General features: G+C 42.1%; 1 protein-coding gene across 11 annotated transcripts in view; it reads right to left on the reverse strand.

Moving 5' to 3' along the window:
* Positions 1 to 20,178, reverse strand: part of hif1aa (hypoxia inducible factor 1 subunit alpha a) — a 66,921-nt gene that overhangs the window by 13,772 nt on the left and 32,971 nt on the right. For all 11 annotated transcript variants that reach the window (XM_086002831.1, XM_086002830.1, XM_086002838.1 and 8 more), the window contains 5 exons: positions 17,204 to 17,394; positions 10,839 to 10,984; positions 10,403 to 10,487; positions 7,742 to 7,854; positions 4,852 to 5,054 (listed from right to left, as the gene is read on the reverse strand). In XM_086002831.1, coding sequence (XP_085858957.1) covers positions 4,852 to 5,054; positions 7,742 to 7,854; positions 10,403 to 10,487; positions 10,839 to 10,984; positions 17,204 to 17,394 — 738 coding nt within the window. The remainder of the gene's footprint in view (positions 1 to 4,851; positions 5,055 to 7,741; positions 7,855 to 10,402; positions 10,488 to 10,838; positions 10,985 to 17,203; positions 17,395 to 20,178) is intronic.

A 20,178-nucleotide genomic window follows, 5' to 3' on the forward strand; every position in this document is an offset into this window, starting at 1 on the left:
CTGTAAAATTAAGTGCCACATCTCTCAATCCAGAGTTAGACTGTTTTGAGGGAGTAAAACACATTTTTAGTAGGTATGCAAATTTGTAAGAGAATTTACATTCAAAACGGGAAAAAAACTTGTTTAAAGCAACGATGAGAGACAAGGCGACATTGCAAATTCTAAGAGGTAGATAGCTGGAATTAGTGATTCTCGTGAGTTATCATGATCTCTTGCTTGGTTGTCTTTGGGGGTCAGAGAGAAAGAGTTTTTTTTGTAAATTGTCCTGGTTCCATTCCTCTACCAAGAGTTGCTGCAGTGTGTACCATCTACAAGATGCACTGCAGCAACTCGCCAAGGCTTCTTCGGCAGCACCTCCCAAACCCGCGACCTCTTCCACCTAGAAGGACAAGGGCAGCAGGTGCATGGGAACACCACCACCTCCAAGTTCCCCTCCAAGTCTCACACTATCCTGACTTAGTATATCGCCGATCCTTCATAGTCGCTGGGTCAAAACCACACGGACTGCAGCGGTTCAAGAAGGGGCAATCAGGGATGGGCAATAAATGCTGGCCTTGCCAGCAACGCCCACATCCCATAAATGAATTTTTTTAAATCTTGCTGTAGGTTGATGGTGTATACGGCTATCCCAGATCTGAATGGACAGGCTCGATGGACCAGATGGTCTTTTCCCATCCTTTTTCAATTAAGCTATAGCTGAAAGTAGCATTTGGTATAAAAGTGGCTTAACAGAATCATGTTGCACAACTTTGTTACAATAGAGATACTTTATTTCTATAGTATCATCTTTAATGTCCTCCTAGAAAGTATGAAATCTTTATCTTCCAGGTGACAAGACTGCAAGCAAGAGGGAGAGAATGAACAACCAGCCCCTACATTGAATTACCAGTACAGTAACCTAGCCACACTACTGTACCAGAGGCCTGGACTAATAGTTCAAATCCCACCACGACAGTTTGAGAATTTAAATTCGGTTTAAAACAAAAATAACCTGGAAATAAAGCTGTCAGAATTTTCTAAAAACCCAACTGGTTCACTAACGTCCTTTAGGGAAGAAAGCTACTGTTACCCGGCCTGGCTTATCTGTGACTCTAGTCTTACACCAACGTGATTGACTCTTAACTGCCCTCTCTTGCCACACAGTTGATCAAACCATTATCTCTGCTCACTTAAGTCCAACAAACGCAGACTTGAACAGTTATGGTGGACAACTGGTTTAACCATTCACCGCTAGATCTGGCTGGACCATATAAAGCACTACTGGGTCCTGCTCTCGCCTGCCAAAACTGCTCACTATTTCCAGGATCATCCTGGAATGCAAAGATAACCTTTTTTTCTACTGCAAACTGTCTTCTTAAAACCTTCTCCTCCATCCTCGCCTCCAACAACAAGTGCGAGGACCTCACGGACTTCTTTGTCACTAAGATTGAGACCATCCATTAAGCTGCCTCTGCTGCTTCCCTCCCTTCCCCAAGCCCACCAGGCCAAACTTCCTCTAAGGTTCCCCCTTGTCCTAGCCCTGAACTAACATCTTCCTCGTTTCTCTCTCAAGTTCCCTCATGCCCTCTCCACGCTCATCTTTTCCATGAGACCCACCTCCTGCTCACTCAACCCTATTCCCACTAAACTGGTGACCACCCAACTTTCCTTCCTGGCTCCCATGTTAGCTGATATTGTTAACGGTTCTCTCTCCTCAGGTCCTGTCCCCCTCTCCTTCAAATCTGCCATCATCCCTCTCCTCAAAAAGCCGACTCTTGGCCCCTCCATCCTTGCAAACTACCACCCCATCTCCAACCTCCTTTTCCTCTCAAATCCTTGAACATGCTGTCACCTCCCAAATCAGTGCCCACCTTTCCCAGAACTCCATGTTTGAATCTCTCCAATCAAATTTCTGCCCCTGCCTCAGTAACAAAACACATCCTGTGATTGACAAAGGTAATCTATTCCTCCTCTACCTGGCTGAAGCCTTCGACATGGTTGATCACATCAGCCTCCTCCAATGCCTCTCTACCGTCATCTAGCTGGGTGGGACTGCACTCACCTGGTTCCATTCTTAATCTATCAATTGTAGCCAGAGAATCACCTGCAATGGTTTCTTTTCCTGCACCTCTGGTGTCACCCAAGGATCTATCCTTGGCCCCGTCCCATTTCTCATCTACATGCTGCCTCTTGGCGACGTCATCCGAAAACACGCCAGATTCCACATGTACGCTGACAACATCCAGCTCTACCTCACCACCACACCTCTCGACCCGGCCGCTGTGTCTAAATTGGCATGCTGCTTGTCTGACATCCAGTACTGGATAAGCAGAAATTTCCTCCAACTAAATATTAAGACCAAAGCCATTATCTTCACCCGCAACCTTGGTGTCGTATTTGATCCCGAGAAGAACTTCCAACCACATATTCACGTCATTACCAAGATCACCTATTTCCACCTCCATAACATCACCCGAATTCGCCCGTGCCTCAGCACATCTGCGGCTGAAAGCCTCATCTATGCCTTTGTTACCTCCTAGACTTGATTATTCCAATGCACACCAGGCCGGCCTCCCATTTTCTACCCTCCGTAAACTTGAGGTCATCCAAACTATGTTACCCGTATCCTAACTTGCACCAAATCCCATTCACCCATCACCCCTGTGCTCGCGGACCTACATTGGCTCCCGGTTATCCAACGCCTCTTAAAATTCTCATCCTTGTTTTCAAATCCTTCCATGGCTTCGGCCCTCCCTATCTCTAATCTCCTCCAGCCCTACAACCCTCCGATATCTGCGCTCCTCCAATTCTGGCCTCTTGAGCATTCCCGATTTTAATGACTCCACCATTGGTGGCCGTGCCTTCTGTTGCCAAAGCCCTAAGCTCTGGAATTCCCTCCCAAAACCTCTCCCCCTCACTACCTCTCTTTCCTCCTTTAAGACGCTCCCTAAAACCTACCTCTTTGACCAAGTTTTTGATCATCTGCCCTAAAATCGCCTTATGTGGCTGGGTGTCAAATTTTGTTTTATAACGCTGTGAAGTGCCTTGGGATGTTTTACTATGTTAAAGGTGCTATATACAGGAAACTTTGTGCTATCCGGAGGTGAGCTATCCGGCAAACTGGAGCCACTGGCAGAAATCAGGTGCCGTTTTTTATTCTTGTTTGTTTTCTTTGTTTTTTTCCCCCCACAGTCAAGCAGTGCAAGGTCTGTAGCTATAGCAACAGCTTTAGCTACAGACCCTTGTAGCCACACACCAGTGTTTAGAAGCTGTTGCTAAGCAACAGTAATTGTTGTCTGATACGGAGATAAGAATCTCCGTATCTTTCAACATTAACTCTGGAGTGTACGGCACTTTTTAGGCAACGGCAGCAGCTCGGTCCCATCGGTGCCGGATAGCACAAAGTTTCCTGTAACTACAATATTTTGTTGTACAAAGGAGGACAGCAATGGTCAAAAAGGTGGCCCCCCACCACCTTCTCTGGCAACTGGGGATGGGTAATAAATGCTGGCCTTGCCAATGACATCCAAATCCTGAGAATGAAAAAAAAAAATGTCCAGGCACACACATTATTACTAATTTTAATCCAACTCCATTCCTAGTAAAATATGCATTTTATAATCTTAGTGGAATGTGCTTGACATAACAAAATGCAAACTGAAGTGTTTTTTTTTTTTTAAAAACAGCAAGCTTGGTTCAATTTTTAATAAATATCATTGCCCTTTTTAGATACTTGCTTTTGGGATAATGTATAGGTTTATGAACAGCACTTCAAAAAGATAAAAAGAAGTGCTCATTTGCAACAAAGATCTTATTACTATTTTTATTGCACAAGCTAATTAGCCCAATTTGTAACTAATTCAATATACATTAGTTTGTCTTGACCAAATTGTAACAAGTGTAGATTTTAAAGTCTTAAATATTTACATAAACTTTAAAGCTTGTATTACCATACCTCCACTATTTTGTTAAATGTAAATAAGCAGATGAGCTTAATGCACTCTCATGAATTCTAAAATACAAGTTAGATGTAATGCTTGCTTCAGTAACAAGCAAACAATCCAATAGCTAGCTACCAGCTTAATAAATGGACTAAAGTAGAAGTTAACATTTCATCTTTTTTGGAGTTATTTTAGGAATAATTGGAGGCATCTGAATGGTCCTACCCAATTATTTTTAAGATGGGAATGTTATACTATGGGCTCAAATAAAATATAAAAACATGAACAAAATAGTGTGTTTCCTTCACGGCGCAGATTACGCACTAACCTTACAGAAACCTGTTTGCAGGCCCAAAATGTTGGCTTTAACAAAACAGTGCAGCAGGTCCTGTGTCTTTAGGGAAACGAGATTTAAACAGTTTAATTTAATTTCTCACCATTAAAACTGCTTTACTTGATATTCATCCTTTAGACTTTCAAAGTAATTGCCATTTTTATTTAAAAAAATTATACCCCTTTTTCACTTCAATCTACAAGAATAAAATCTTTTATCTGAAGGGAATTTGGGACACAAATTTGAACTGTTCAAACACGTTAAAGCCTTGAGCATCCCTGATTTATAATCGCTCAATCATTGGTAGCCGTGCCTTCTGTTGCCCAAGTCTTAAGTTCTGGAATTCCCTGCCTAAACCTCTCCACCTCTCTTTCTTCCTTTAATACGCACCTTAAAACCTACCTCTTTGACCAAGCTTTTGTGGCTCGGTGTCAAATGTTTTGTCTTAGAATACTCCTGTGAAGCGCCTTGGGATGTTTTACTACGTTAAAGGTGCTATATAAATACAAGTTCTTGTTGTTTTGATAAATTCAAATAGATAAAAAGAAGTTTAATAGATGTGGAGAGGAGAGTTTATTCTGATGCTACATAACTCACCTCTCATCACAGTAGGAGAACTTCATGTCCAGGCTATGACGACTCAGAAATGTCTTGCTATCCAGTGGTACCTCTATGTTGGATGGGTGTGGAATGGGTTCACAGATCAAAACCAGACATGTCATGGGTGGCTCCTTGTAACCACAGTGGGCCTGCTCATTACTGGATTTGTACACTCTAATGTGTCCTGTGCAATGAAGGACCTATAAAAGATCATCAAAGTCAGCATTTGTTAGTTGCCAGGGTTTTAAGCACCTCACTTACTTTGAATTAAAATCTGCTTCATGAAAACTGCTGAATTATTCTGTCTTGATCAGAAATGTTTTAATTATTTGCTGGCACAGAAATACAACCACTATTAAGATACTTGCTTTTAATACCACTGTTGGCATACAACAGTTCATGATTTTCTCAGGCCATTTTAGGGAGGCAGCAACTCTTCAGACGACATGAGAAAATGTAAACTTAAGCATTTGTCTCTGTCCTAGAACAACTGCATCTCCTCCACCAGCTTATCAAGAAGAAGTAATTGTTTTTGCTGTTTCAAGGGGAAGGAAAATCTAGAGAGAATACTTTTGGTACTTCCCCATCTTACAGAAAAATCAAGAACAGGATTTTACTTTTTAAAAACATTGGGCCAGAAATTCAGGTCCCCACAGGCGAGTATGCACTGTGTACTCCAGCGTAGGGCCAACAAAAGTGCCGGTTTCGCGCATGCGCAGGAAACCAGAACTTCCGTTCCCTTGAAGGAAGGGATTCACCGGTCAAACGCGTGCGCCAGAGAGGCAGCGCGTACGCCTGGAACTTCCGATTAAAAATTTTTTTTTAACCGGTTTCTCCGTGCGGGTAAGTCCCTAGCAGCTGCGCGTGAACAAAGCAGTCGCAAGGCCTGCTTTTAACAAGGTAAGAGGTTAATTAAGTAAAATTAAAACATTTTTTCCACAAGTTTATCATTTTAAAATACTTTAAAGAAACGCAAGTTTATTTTTAGCCCCATTAAAAATTTTATTTTTTCAAAAATTTAAATTTGTTTAAAGTTAATTTATGTAATTTATAGTTATTTTTAAAATGTGATTTAAAAAAAAAAAATGTATTTGAAGTTTTGCTTAGGTTATTACATTTTCTTACTAAAGAATCACTAAATAGTAATCAGAAGTGGCAATCTTGGCTGATTCTCATTCACCAATTACAGACAATGGGAATGATGGAAGGGCCCTCCCCCCATCCCAGCTGAAACCAGATAACTCACTCCAAATCAGGGATTAAACCTGGGACATGTGCAATCTATATTGATCAGCAGCATCATGCTTGTCTCTATAATAACAATTGTTAAACTAATTTAACCCAAGGTTTTCATTTTCAAACAAGCAGGAACAAAAGTTGGACCTACAATGGAGACTTAACTAGCCACAGGCAAGTGATATCCAGTTTATTGAGCAGTGCTTGTTTAGAATAATATTTTGCATATAAATGCAAGTTGTTCATTCATATTTGTATTGAAATGTTCGTAAGTTAAAAATTGTGTAGCATTAATTCATGTAAATGTGAACTTTAAACTGAGTTTAACTATTCTGATAGGATGATCACAGGGTTTTTGTCTCTCTCTCTCTTTCTGGAAGTTTATTACTTATTTTATTGCTCTGTGTGACGAATTCCCTGTCCTAAAAGTGCTCTTCAGTTTGAATCAATCTACCCTAATTTTACTCCCGCAGTATAATTTACAGTAATATTCCAGGATCACCTTTTCCTCAACCCTAATCTCTCGGGTCACCTCAGACACTTCCTTTCCAGGCTCAGAAGCCCACATTTCACCAGTCTGTTCTCCTAACTCATACCTTTGATACTGGAGATTGAACTCGTGGTTCTGCTCGGCGCTGCTTCCAGCACTTAGATGCCTCACCTGGCAACCAGAACTGGACTCGGTATTCAAGAAGCAGTTTGACTATAAAGTTTGTTCATTACTTCTTCTGACCTATAATCCACTGTTTTGGCTATGTAGTTCAATATCCAATTGGTTTTGTTGATTGCTGCTCTGCATTGGATGGACATGTTTAGCTAAGATTACTGAGGTCTCCTTCAGATTCATCCTTAAGCTATTGCAACACCATTCTCACTGTGTATATGTCAGTATTTTTTCCTTCCTATGTGTAGCACTTTACATTTGCCTGCATTAAATTTCATTTGCCATTGTTCTGCCCACTTACATATCTTGGCCAACTCATTCTGTAATTTCTGAGTTGCCTCTTCCGATTCCACAGCCTCTCCCCCTTCAACCAGTTTCTTATCCTTTCTCAGGATTTACCTTTTAATACCCACAGCTTTTGAGTTTTTCTAGCTTTTCACCTAGAACTTTGTCAAAAGTCTTTTGGATGCCAAGGTCCAACATGTCATGGGGCATGCCACAGCCCACTTAGTGTCACTTAAAGAAATTAAGGTCTCAACTATACAAGATTGCAAGTCCAATTCTGCTTTTGGCAAAGATACAGGAAACTTTGGTTTATCCGGAGGTTATATGTCCGGAATACTCGATCTAACGATAAAAATCAGGAGCCGTTTTCTATACGTTTTTTTAGTTCTCGTTGCTTTTTTTTCCCCCCCCCAGTCAGGCACTGCAAGGTCTGTAGCTATAGCAACAGCTTCAGCTAGAGACTCTTGCAGCTGCAGTAGACTGTTTATGAAGCTGTTGCTAAGCAACGGGGTTTGTTGATTCACACGGAGCTTTTCAGTTCCGTATGTTTCAACATTATGCTGGTATGTCCGGCACTTTTGATGGTACGGCACCAGCTCGGTCCTGTCCGTGCCGGATATCAGAAAGTTTCCTGTAACTATTTTTAAAAACTGCTTGAGATTAATGAAAGCATAGAATTAACAATTATCATAAACTTCACACCTTCCATGTTGCAGACTTAATATTGACAGTGCGGCCCCGACTCGTTAAAGTACATTTCATTCGTAGGAAGAAGTTGCGTTCAATGTTCTGATCCTTCCCCTTCTTAAGAAGTCCTAAAATGCAGAAACCACAACTAGAGTTACTAACATGGACATGGCATTTCCAAGTAACAGAAACAATGCTGCAGTGATTAAAAAAAGAAAATCTTGGATTGAGATGATAAGTAGAATTTTCTTCTAGTTTGCCTTTACCAAACAGGTCAGAATTGTTTGTTTTGAACGAAGTTGCTCAAGAAAGAATGATGTGTTAAGAGTTCTCAATGTTAATTCAACACAGCAAGGTTGGGATTTATCAGTTAGCACTTAGTTGGATTGATGCATAACTTGAACTTTCATAACAATTTAAAGAGGTCAAATACTGAGAAGCAATTAGTTCAGCTAGTCATTCATTGCAAAATGTATCCCTAGGATACAGAATATTTTCATGAGCAAGATATCATTTAATCTGACAAGATGCAATGATGAAACCGAAGACATGTATAATTAATTAGAATGCTGATGCAGGAACCCAATATATATACAAGCAGATAATATATATTTGCACCAATGTCCACAGGCTAGCAATGAGCACAATTATTTCTATTTCAGTTTAACTCAGTCAACTAATTAGATAAGCTGCGTCTTCAACATTGGCTGCATTTTGAGACTGTGCTGTCTGGTGCCCAAGTCAAATTCATATCAAATTACACCAATGCTTTTGCTGAACAGCTCGTGGCAAATATTACAGACCATTTGCTGTGTCACAAAAAAAATCAAGTATTTGAATTACTTGGTTACAACACTAACCTTTTGCTTTGACCTGACCACTTGGGCCCATGCTCATTAAATTACTGCAAGAACTGTGGCCACACATTTTAAGTTAGTAGTTATCTCTTAATCAATCTGATCTGTTGTGTTTCAGCTCTCCCATATGCCCACACATGATTCTAGTGGCTGGATCTGCTGTATAATAGAAAACTGACCAAAATCACTCCAGATGACATTGTCTCCTAATACAGGAAACACTTTTATATCCGGCACCGGCGTGGTGATCAAAAAGTCCGGATTACAGAGAGGTATACTTACCAAGGTACGAGAGCCCCGTACACGGCCACAGGTGCAGGAGTCCCGGTTACACGGCCACTAATATAAAGTAAAACTTACCTGAACCTACTACTGAATTTTGCCGGTTGAGAGGTTTGATTACAGGAAACTTTCTGATATCCGGCACTGACTGGACCGAGCTGGTGCCGTAACATCAAAAGTGCCGGACATACCAGAGTTAATGTTTAAACATACAGAACTGAGGAGCTCCGTGTGAATCAACAAACCCTGTTGCTTAGCAACAGCTTCAAAACAATCAGCTGCAAGCGTCTGTAGCTGAAGCTGTTGCTATAGCTACAAACCTTGCAGTGCTTGACTGGGGGGGAAAAAAAAGCAATGAGAACTAAAAAAAAAACATAGAAAACGGCAAATAACAACAGAAAATGCTGGGAAAACTCAGGTCAGGCAACATCCGGGGAGAGAAATATAGAAAACAGCTCCTGATTTTTGCCGTTGGATCGAGTATTCCGGACATATAACCTCCGGATAAACCAAAGTTTCCTGTATTTAGGTGCCGGTTAAGAGTTTCCTGTAGTATGCATTCAGCTCCAGCAATCCTATTGGTAACATTGTTAATCACCATCAAGCTGCTAACTTTAACTCCTATATAAATCAGCTGTGTGTGTTGATTCTTCAATCTTTCTCTTTCTTCCCCCCCACCCCACAGCAGTTATGAAGAATAAAATTAAACCCATTTTGTCTTGTATGATATATACCGATAATTAAGAATACAAAGGAAAGCTTTTAGAAATTATGTGCAATTACTTCACGGCTTTTAAATAAATTAGTATCTAAAGTGAACACAGCAATCAAGTCCCAATAAAATGCAGAAAAGGTTGAGCACAAAACAACCCCAACTAGTGGATGCAGGCTGAAGCACAACAAAAACCTGCCCATAAATCTACACAAAATTGGCAATCTCAAAAGTCAGAGACTATTTGCCTAATGTGAGGAGAACATTCACAGTGATGCAGCACGTGTTGCCTTTGAGGCTGAGGTTCAGCTAGTGTGCGGGCATCAGTCCGTGCTATTCCTGGTCTGAAAGCAGCTTTAACACTGGGCCGGTGCTTAGGATGGGGATCCCCTATGGCTGGTGGAGTGGTCCGTACCCCTAGTGGTCTACCCGCCTTTCTCCACCACATTCCCAGGCCACGGGAGCCTTCTCTGCCAGATTTTTCATGCTTCCCTTCCTTATACAGATTGAGTATTATGCATTAAAGCACAGGAAAAAGTGCATCTTTTGTCAGCTGATCAGAAAGCAGCATTAATTGTGTGCACAGCCCAGTGGAAGGAGGAGGATGGTGCCAGAAGATACCAGCAAAGGTCTTTAAAAAGAAAATGCACAAAAATGAGCAGCAGAGTACACTCACTCATTTACAGTACAAAAAGCTAAAAGTCTAGTACTGCGAAAGATTGTGGCATGAATTGCTGGAGATCAAAGCCAGGGACCAGCTGCAATTAAATGAGTCATCAGCTATGTCTACTCAGGACAAGTATTAATGCCAAAATGTTTTCTTACCCTGTCTGTGAGAGAGCATTTCCCGCATCTCTTCATGATCACAAGGGTGGGTGAAATCAAAAACACTGTGCCCAATCAGCTCAAACTGCACACATAAAGGAAAAAAAAGCATTGATAATCATAGGTACTAAGAAGGTGCCAAGTGTATAAACTGAAATTTGAGTTTCTGGATTTGTGCACAGCTAGAAAAACAATTGGTTAAGACAAGCATTTTCCTTCATAATTCTCAACTCGATTTATCTGTAGCACTTCTAACGAATCAGAATTGATATTTTAAAGTATTGAACAGGTACTTCACAAAAGTGAATATAAATATGATTTTATTACAAAACTGGCACATTCTCAACTCCTCCCATTTAGACACCCTCCCTTTGCACAGAAAAGCGTCACAATCACACAAGACCTATTCTGAATAAGCAAACACGATCATCTATACCTGGGTGAGTCCCATGCACTTGTTGACATTCTCAGACATGTAGATCATGTCTCCATCCTGTGTTAACACCATGACAAATCCTTCCAGGGCCTTCAAGTAAAAGCTGTTGAGTTGTTTCTCCAGGTCAGCTTCCGTCTCAGCATCCCCTGTACAAGTTACATACAAGTCAAGTAAATTTATTTTTTTATCACTTATTTGATTTCAAGCTTGAAAGTAGTGGAGGCGAATAGCATTGATGCATTTAAGGGAAAGCTAGGTAAACACATGAGGGAGAAAGGAATAGAAGGACATGTTGACAGGGTTAAATGAAGTAGGAGTGGGGAGGTAGGCTTGTGTGGAGCATAAACACCGGCATGGACCAGTTGGGCCGAATAGCCTGTTTCTGTGCTGTAAATACTATGTTGTACTACGTTAAAGTGGCTATATAAATGCAAGCTGTTGTTGTATAAATAGGTTCAAAAACAATGGCCCGGATTTTGCTGTTCACCTCACGTATAGTTGCCCAGAGACTTTTTGCGGGCTTGTCAGCCGAGATTTCTAGTAATCGAGGATCTGTGGCGTGGGAGCAGACCAAGCAGTAGCATAGCTCTTCAACCAGATTGAAGAATCGTCACAGACAATAGGGCTGGATTTTCCCAGCCCTGAGGAGGCAAGTTTGGAGGCGGGACTGCTGGGAAAATGGGAAAAATTGGGAGTGAGTCCCAACCCACCTCCAAACCATCTTCCCGGGAGGCGAGTCCCCGACTCACGCAGGGACCAGTCTTCTAGTGGCGGGAAGGGGATTAGAGCCAATTAGCTGCCTGTTAACAGGCAGTTAAGAGGCTTTTCCCCATTTTCAGCCTGATGTGGGCTTCCCGAAACCCTGTCAGGATCAGCCGAAGTGCAAGTGTGCAAATGACAGCTGTAGAGGTAGTGTGATGGGTGCAATGGTGCACAGGTAAGTATGACCGGTGAGAGAATGTACTGAGAAATATTTTTATTCTGTTTATGTATCTGCAGGTGACAAGATTTGATGTTTCTATGAAGCCTCATCTGATCGGGAGAATTGACAGATGGCTGGCTTCTGCTATCTCACATGCAGCTGCCATCTGTTTTCTCCTAAGGAGAGTCATTGGTGATCCTAGGTACAAGGGCTCACCTTTGGACAGTGTTTGACAACACCTCAATGCTGTCAAACACTGACAATTCATCTGTCAAAAAATTATGGGGCCTGTCCCTTTTAAGAAAACCGGCAGGTGAAGTGTCATGCACTGATGTCATCTGACACCGGCATTCCCTTAATTGGCCGGCAAGCCCGCAGGGTGGGCTTAACGAGGCCAATCAAGGGAAAATAGCGTCTGTTTCTCAGACGTTGCTGGGGGGCGGGACTAGAACCCGGAAGGCAGCAGTTCCGCCCCCAACTCTCCTCGGCTGGCAAAATCCAGCCCATAGTCTGCAAAGCAGGAAGTAAAAAAAAAAGGAAATAATTACAATGAAATCATTCTACAGGAAGAAAAATGAAGGTTGGGACATTCACTTATGTCTCTCCTTTAATCCCATGTGGAAGAGAAAAACTAAAAAAATTACTATTTTCCCCCCAAATCTGCAACATTAATTTTCTTGAGGGAATGAGACTCCGCTCTTCCATAAAAAATTTACCAGGGCCAGAGAGGTTGTTCAGCAGTAATCACTTATTACGCAATTAAAAACTAATTTACTAAGATTGCCCTAGCCCTAACTACTACCATCTTTAGTGTGGGACTAGTGGGTAATTACCTTAAGTTCACCCCATTAGTGATCTCTCCGCAACACACCGGTCCACTCCTCAATCACCCTCAACAGCCCCTCCCCTCCCCATGGTACCTTCCCGTGCAAGTGCAGGAGATGCAACACCTGCCCTTTTACCTCCTCCCTTCCCACTGTCCAGGGCCCCAAACACTCCTAGGTGAAACAGCGATTTACTTGTACTTCTTGCAATTTAGTATACTGTATTCACTGCTCGCGATGCGGTGTCCTCTACATTGGGGAGACTAAACGCAGATTGGGTGACCACTTTGCGGAACACCTCCGTTCAGTCCGTAAGGGTGACCCCGAACTTCCGGTCGCTTGTCACTTTAATTCTACGTTCCACTTCACCTCTGTCCTCGGCCTCTTACACTGTTCCAATGAAGCTCAACATAAGCTCGAGGAACAGCACCTCATCTTTCTATTAGGCACTTTACAACCTTCTGGACTTAACATTGAGTTCAACAATTTCAGACCATAACCTCTGCCCCTATTTTTTCAGGTGGCAGCTGTTGATGCAAATGGGGATAGCAAAATCACCATTTAACCACTCCTGCCTTCCACCCCATCACAGACCGTCCCTTTTGTTCTTTCCTCCCCTCCCCCCTTTCCCTGCATCTGCCCTGCTTAAAATCTGTTACATCTCTAACTTTTTCCAGTTCCGACAAAGGGTCACAGACCTGAAACGTTAACTCCGTTTCTCTTTCCACAGATGCTGCCTGACCTGCTGGAATCTGCACAGAGATCACTGTAATAACATCAGTGAAGGCTGCAACAGCACAGCCTGTGGAGGAGCAGGGTATCTCTGACAGCAACTTCTTGATTTCCACATTTAACTGCCCGTGTGTGGACGCCAGAAGTTGCTGTTAGTTTTACTCTGGAGTAACGGTGAGCACCAACAGCCTCGTCATTATTAGTCCAGCAAAATCTGGGCCATGATTTTGCAGCCGGGGCAGTGGGGGCCAAGGCGACTGTGAGACAGTGAAAAGGTAAGAAGCAGGGGTTGAGAACAACAAAAGGCCAGGTCTATTGGGCCAAAATGTGTTTTCCCATTCTTAAATAGTTGATAAAAAAGCAAGTACCTTTTTACTTCTATTAATTTTACATAGCTGCATGAGATTATCTTTTTTTTAAAAAGTTCCACTATTTTGCAGATTAAAAGTGGCTGCCATTTTACACAGGCTTTTTGAACAGCCCAGCAGCATAAGATTCCATTTTGCTGTGGTATTATGGCTCTACAGTATATTAATGTGACATTATTTGAATATTCATGCTTTACCTGGTCTACAAATTAGGATCATCTCATCTGCTTAATAAAATCATTTATACTCCACAGAATCAATTCCACTGAAAGTCGCTGCCTAATATGTTAGTTCCTGCGGTGCTAAATCTGCCATTTATATTTCAGGCAGATTTGGCAATGGATAACTGCATGTATGAGATTGGCACACATGTAGCTTCCCTAAGGTCATAAACACAATGAACTGGTCTGCTACAATCTTATTGGCGTCTATCTAGGTCTCTAACTGAACAGTCCTTTTGGTACATCTGCTCAATATCACAATTATCTAAATCCAGTTAGCAGCGCAGTATACTTACTTGTGCAAACCATTTCAAGAAACAAATCTGGTTTGCAAAATAAGCACTCAGATAAAATGTCTATATAGGGTTAGATCTCAAATATTGCATTTCAAAATTCAGCCACCCAATGCCATGCTGCAGTTGCAATTGAAGAGGATAATGGTTAGTTTCAATAAATTATTAAGCAACAGTAAAACTGAGGTTCAAAGACATAACGCAAGAAAAGAAAAATCAAACAATTCATGATTGGCTGAACTAGCCAGATTGGACTTCAATCAAGTAAAAATATCCACTCGTCCGACTCCAACCTGTTATCCCTCCCTCTCTTTGCCCCACCATTGGCTGCTAAGCCTTCAACCTCCCAGGCTCCTTGGAATTCCCTCCCTAAACCCTTCTAATGCCCTCCTTAAAACCCATGTCACCGATCAAGTTTAGTCACCACCTTAGGTTTAGTGGCCATTTTGCCATATGCCCACGTGAAGCGCCTCGGGATGTTGTTCTACGTTAAAGGCGTGGTAATAAATGTAATTATTCAAGTATACAGAAAGTGAATATTCTTTTGAAATTCCTTTTCTTACGATTTGGACTCAGCAATAAGTATGTTCTGGAGGTTTTCCATTACCATTTGATGATAGTGCTGTGCAATGTAGGGCCTGAAGGGATATTGGATTTATAATGCAGAGCATGAACCATGTTAAAAATTACCAGATTATGGGAAAATTCATTATCTTGTACACGGGGTACAATTTCCAAAATTCCATAGATTCTAGAATGGTTCCCACAGATTGGAAGGTAGCAAATGTAATCCCATTATTTAAGAAAGAAAGGAGGGAGAGAAAACTGAGAACTACAGACCAGTTAGTAGGGAAAATGCTAGAATCTCTTAAGGACGTGGTAACAGGGCACTTAGAAAATAATAGGATTGGGCAGAGCCAGCACGGATTTATGAAAGGGAAATCGTGTGAGGTTGTAACTAGCAGAATAGATATGGGGGAACCAGTGGATGTGGGGTATTTGGATTTTCAGAAGGCATAAGGTGCCACACAAGAAGTTAATAAACAAAATTAGGGCTCATGGGATTGGGGGTAATATACAGGAAACTCTCGATTTACCGGCACCTAAATAACCGGAAATCTCTGTTAACCGGCAAAATTCAGGAGTAGGTTCAGGTAAGTTTTACTTCTTATTAGTAGCCGTTCCTGGATCTGTGGCTGTGTAACTGTGGTTCTTGCACCTGTTGCTAAGCAACAGGACCGCCTGAATCTTGTGGCCAGGGTTCCTGCACTTGTTGCTAAGCAACAGGGACGCCTGGATTTGTTGCTGTGTACGGGGCTCTCGTACCTTTTACTATACCTCTAATCCGGACTTTTTGATAAACCGGCACCACGCCGGTCCTGTCGGTGCCGGATAAAAGAGTTTCCTGTACTAGCATGGATTGAGGATTGGTTAACGGACAGAAAACAGAGTAGGAATAAAACAGGTCATTTTTGGGTTGGCAGGCTATAACTAGTGGGGTACCACAGGGATCAGTGCTTGGGCCTCAGCTATTCACAATCTACATCAATGATTTGCATGAGGGGACCAAATGTAATATATCCAAGTTTGCTGCTGATACAAAGCTAAGTGGGAATGTAAGTTGTGAGGAGGATGCAAGGGGATAAAGACAGGCTAAGTGAGTGGGCAAGAACATGGAAAATGGAACATAATGTGGAGAATTGTGAAGTTATCCACTTTGGTAGGAAAAATAGAAAAGCAGAGTATTTTTTAAATGGTGAGATTGGGATATACCTGGTGTTCAGAGGGACCTGGGTGTCCTTGTGTGGTGTATGTGCGCTGTAATGCCGGTAATTGCCACTCGGGCTATATAAGCCTGTATATATCCGTTAGGTATTTACTAAGCAAAGTGGGGGGGGGTTCTATGAACCAACTCCTGTCTTCAGTGTCTTTATCAACACACGGACACTACACCTTGTACACAAATCACAAAGTTAACATGCAGGTACAGCAAGCAATTAGGAAAGCAAATGGTATGTTGGCCTTTATTACAAGAGGATTTGAGTAAAAGAGTAAAGACGTCTTACTGCAATTATATAGGGCCCTGGTGAGACCACACCTGGAGTATTGTGTACAGTTTCTGGTCTCCTTACCCAAGGAAGGATATACTTGCCATAGAGGGAGTGCAACAAAAGGTTCACCAGACTGATTCCTGGGATGGGGGGATTGTCCTATGAGGGGAGATTGAGTAGACTAGGCCTATATTCTAGAGTTCAGAAGAATGAGAGGTGATCTCATTGAAACATACAAAATTCTTACAGGGCTTGACAGGGTAGATGCAGGGAGGATGTTTCCCCTGGCTGGGGAGTCTAGAACCAGGGGTCACAGTCTCAGAATAAGGGGTCGGTCATTTAGGACTGAGATGAGGAGAAATTTCTTCACTCGGGGTGGTGAATCTTTGGAAATCTCTACCCTAGAGGGCTGTGGAGGCTCAGTCAATGAGTATATTCAAGACAGAGATTGATAGATTTTTTGAATATTATGGAATCAAGGGATATGGGGATAGTGCAGGAAAGTGGAGTTGAGGCAGAAGATCAGCCATGATCTTACTGAATGGCGGAGCAGGCTCGAAGGGCCAAATGGCCCACTCCTGCTCCTATTTCTTATTTATTTCCTGTTAAATGAAAAAGTGTACATAAGGTCAAGATTGGAACAAGTTGAGAGCACAGAAGGTGGGTTTCATTGAGATGAGGCCCAAGGAGATAAAAATAGATGGCTAAAATTACTCTCAAACATTGAGCACAAGATAAAATGTGGTGTATTGCAGGAAAAGCTACATACTGTAAATAATTTCTGAAAGCTATTAGAGCCAAATACAAAAAGAACTTTGGGATGTCAACATGAAAGATGCTGTATAAATACAAAGTGCTTCACAGCCAATAAATTACTTTAGACTTATCTTTATGTAGAAAATATTTACCTGTATTAATTAAAATAACTAATAGCTTTAACTACAAATTACTCACCAGCATTGAGCAGTTTCCTCATGCGTAGGTAGCTGATGGTCAACCTCATGATAGAGGCTTTGTCTAGATGAGAGGTGATACTGTGAGGAAGGGGCAGTTCATGGGCCAGTTCGTAGAAGACCTCGGACTCTTTGCTTCTTCGGCATCTGGCAGCATCACGAGACTTCTCCTTTCTTCTCTCCGAGTTACCACTGTTGGGATTAAAAATAAGAAGCCCCTTCAGGAGGAGATATATGGTATAACAGAGTGTGATAAATAGCTTAACATCTATCTTACATTCCCTGCAGCAGGGAATGTATGGTAAGTTACACTGAAAGCAGAGGCAGTCTCCAATCCCACCAAGGAAGCAGCAGGAAATTTGCAAAAACTCAGGTGAACAGCAAGAAAAATACACACTCACTAGACTGAACACAGCAAACTTCATTGAGGAAAACACCAAGTACAAAAACATAATTTGTCTGCTTCCTACAGGCAAGATGGGCCAAATAGCAGCCTCCTGTGCTGTATCATTTCTATGATTCTAGGAACTGTTGTACAGTTAAATTCAACCACAAAAGCACTTCAAAGAGAACTTATTCCTGCAATGCTTTACACTAGGTGGACTGAGAAAGCACAGGAGCACACATCGGACTATCCAACTTGTAGTTTAATGAATGAAACACAAAACAAGCTGCAATTTCTAAATCGTGACCTGAAAATGTTTAGTTAATATAGGCTCAAGTTACTTAGACTAACTTTTAGGACATCTAGCAAGTTCAGGGTAATTCTCCGTGGGCCATCTGGCTCTTTTCAGCTCATGCTGAAAATACTGTAACATTACTGAGCCAATCATGAATTACTGCATTAACCTTACACATTTAAGACAATTTTAGCCGAATCTGACTTTGCAGTGAGAGCTGTCATACAATCCTCCAAATAACTGCTCCGAGCAGGATCAAATTTCAGAGTTAACTGCCCTCAAAGGTCACGTGATTCCACCAGCTGTATGCCGTCTTCTAAACAAACCTCGAACTTGCTGTATGTTTGACTTGACTTCATATGGACAAATGTCTATTTAAAAGCAGTTTGAGTTACCAGACATTGACAGATATTTATAAAAATCGCATCAATGGTTAGAAACTGAAAACCTAGACCAAGGCCATAATTAATGACCATTTTTTCCTGAAATAAAAACGGCTCTATGACACTGCCAATGAGAACTTCTTTCAACAGCGTCCACACCCTAAGCCAGCAGGTTCTCTGTCGACAGCTATGGCACCAGAACATCCAACATTGCTCTCAAACTCATTAAAACAACTTGACTGCTTCAATGGAGCAACCGAGGTAGTCTTTAAAATCCTGAGCCTTAAATAGCATTTTTTTTGTTGGAAGTTCTAGATTGCCTTTGAAGCTGGCTTTCAGCTAAAAACCAATTTTGAGCATCAAGGGTCCAACCTCCAGAATGGGACCTCAAAAGGTGGATAACCATTTAAGTTTAGGAGTATATATTTAAAAATGAGATAGACTGTGAAAGAAATAATGAATGGGAGTGAAGACATGGTGAGTAGAAGTGATTAAAACTTCAATTTTTTTTATTTTAGTGGTATAAGGTTAGTAAGAAAGCAAGCTGCTCCTGACAAGTGGCATTATAAATTGGTGTCTTAGCAGCACTTCAGTCCCCGAGCTGAAAGCTGACTGGTCCAGGGGTTTGGATTTTCCTGGAGATCTAATTATCCATTAAACGACTTTAAATTGTTTTACCCTATTTATACAACATCCTGATCCCTCTCCGGTCAGGCAACACTATTTGCCGAGATGGTTTTATTCAGTCACAGGAGAAAAATTGTGAATAGTGGTAAAGGTAAACAGTTGCCTGCAGCACAGCCTACCATCAACCTTTTTATTCTGCCCATTGGTGGCTCAGCTCTCCGCCAGCCTCTGTTCCTTCAAAGTATAGTGCGACAACAGGAATGAAGCCTACTGATTTCAATTGTGTGAAAAGTGCAAAGACACTCAACTTGCATCAGAGCAGGTAAATTCTTGCCAGTGGACCCACCCCATTATGATTTTGCCAAAACACGCCACCCCTTATCCTAAAGCGGCCGATTCCCACTGGAGTACGAGGTCAACGCATCCATTCTTTACATGTTAGCTAAAACAGTGCCCTTCGTCTTGAAGGGCATCACAGACTAATCATGTTCCACGAGACATTAATACACACACTTCCCAAAGGTCACTGAAAAGAGATCAGCAGCAAGAACCCTAGCCAATTTCTCCCATCCCCAGTTCAGGGTGGAGGCTAATCAGCGAATTCATCACTGACCAAGTATCAAACCTGTGGTCTTCTGGTCTCCATACTACTCTCAATTCCAAGTTGCTTAATTTGAATGGTCTGTTAATTAAAACATTTTTGAATGCTTCCTGTGGTTTTATTTACTACAAGTGATTGGAAAATTCAACTTTTTTCAACTAAAAATGATTGAATTAATAGACTTTAGATGGTTTAGTGCTACACAGTGCCAAAGATTTAGGGGGAGAAATTCGGCATAGCCCTGTTTAGGGCACCATTAGCGGCCGTGCGCAAAGTTTCGCGCTAAGGCCGAGGTGCTACCTCAAGGCGGGCGCAGCGCAGGTGCTGCCAGTTAGCGATTGAACACAGACACACTGGCGCTGGCCAGTTCTTAAAGGGGAGGGTCGATCTTGCTCTGCAGCCACACCCTGCTCATTGGAGCCTTGAATCTCGGCCTGGGCAGACCTGTGGCTAAATCTTGCAGCCAAACACTGTGGAGAGGGCCAGGGAGCGAGCACAGCGCTTCTGTGAGCGGGCCTTGGAGACTCTGGTTGGCGCGGTGGAGCGCAGAAGATCCATTCTGTACCCAGAGTAGCAGGAGGCCTTTGCCACGCAAGTACAGAAGTGTGTGGAGGGAGGGGGCTCAGTCACCCATCTCCAATGTAGGAAAAAGTTCAATGACCTCACTCGGGTCGTTGGGGTGAGT

Source organism: Somniosus microcephalus, chromosome 12 (assembly GCF_052327205.1).
Source record: "Somniosus microcephalus isolate GS21.2 chromosome 12, FLI_Smic_1.0, whole genome shotgun sequence".
NCBI classification, from domain to species: Eukaryota; Metazoa; Chordata; class Chondrichthyes; order Squaliformes; family Somniosidae; genus Somniosus; species Somniosus microcephalus.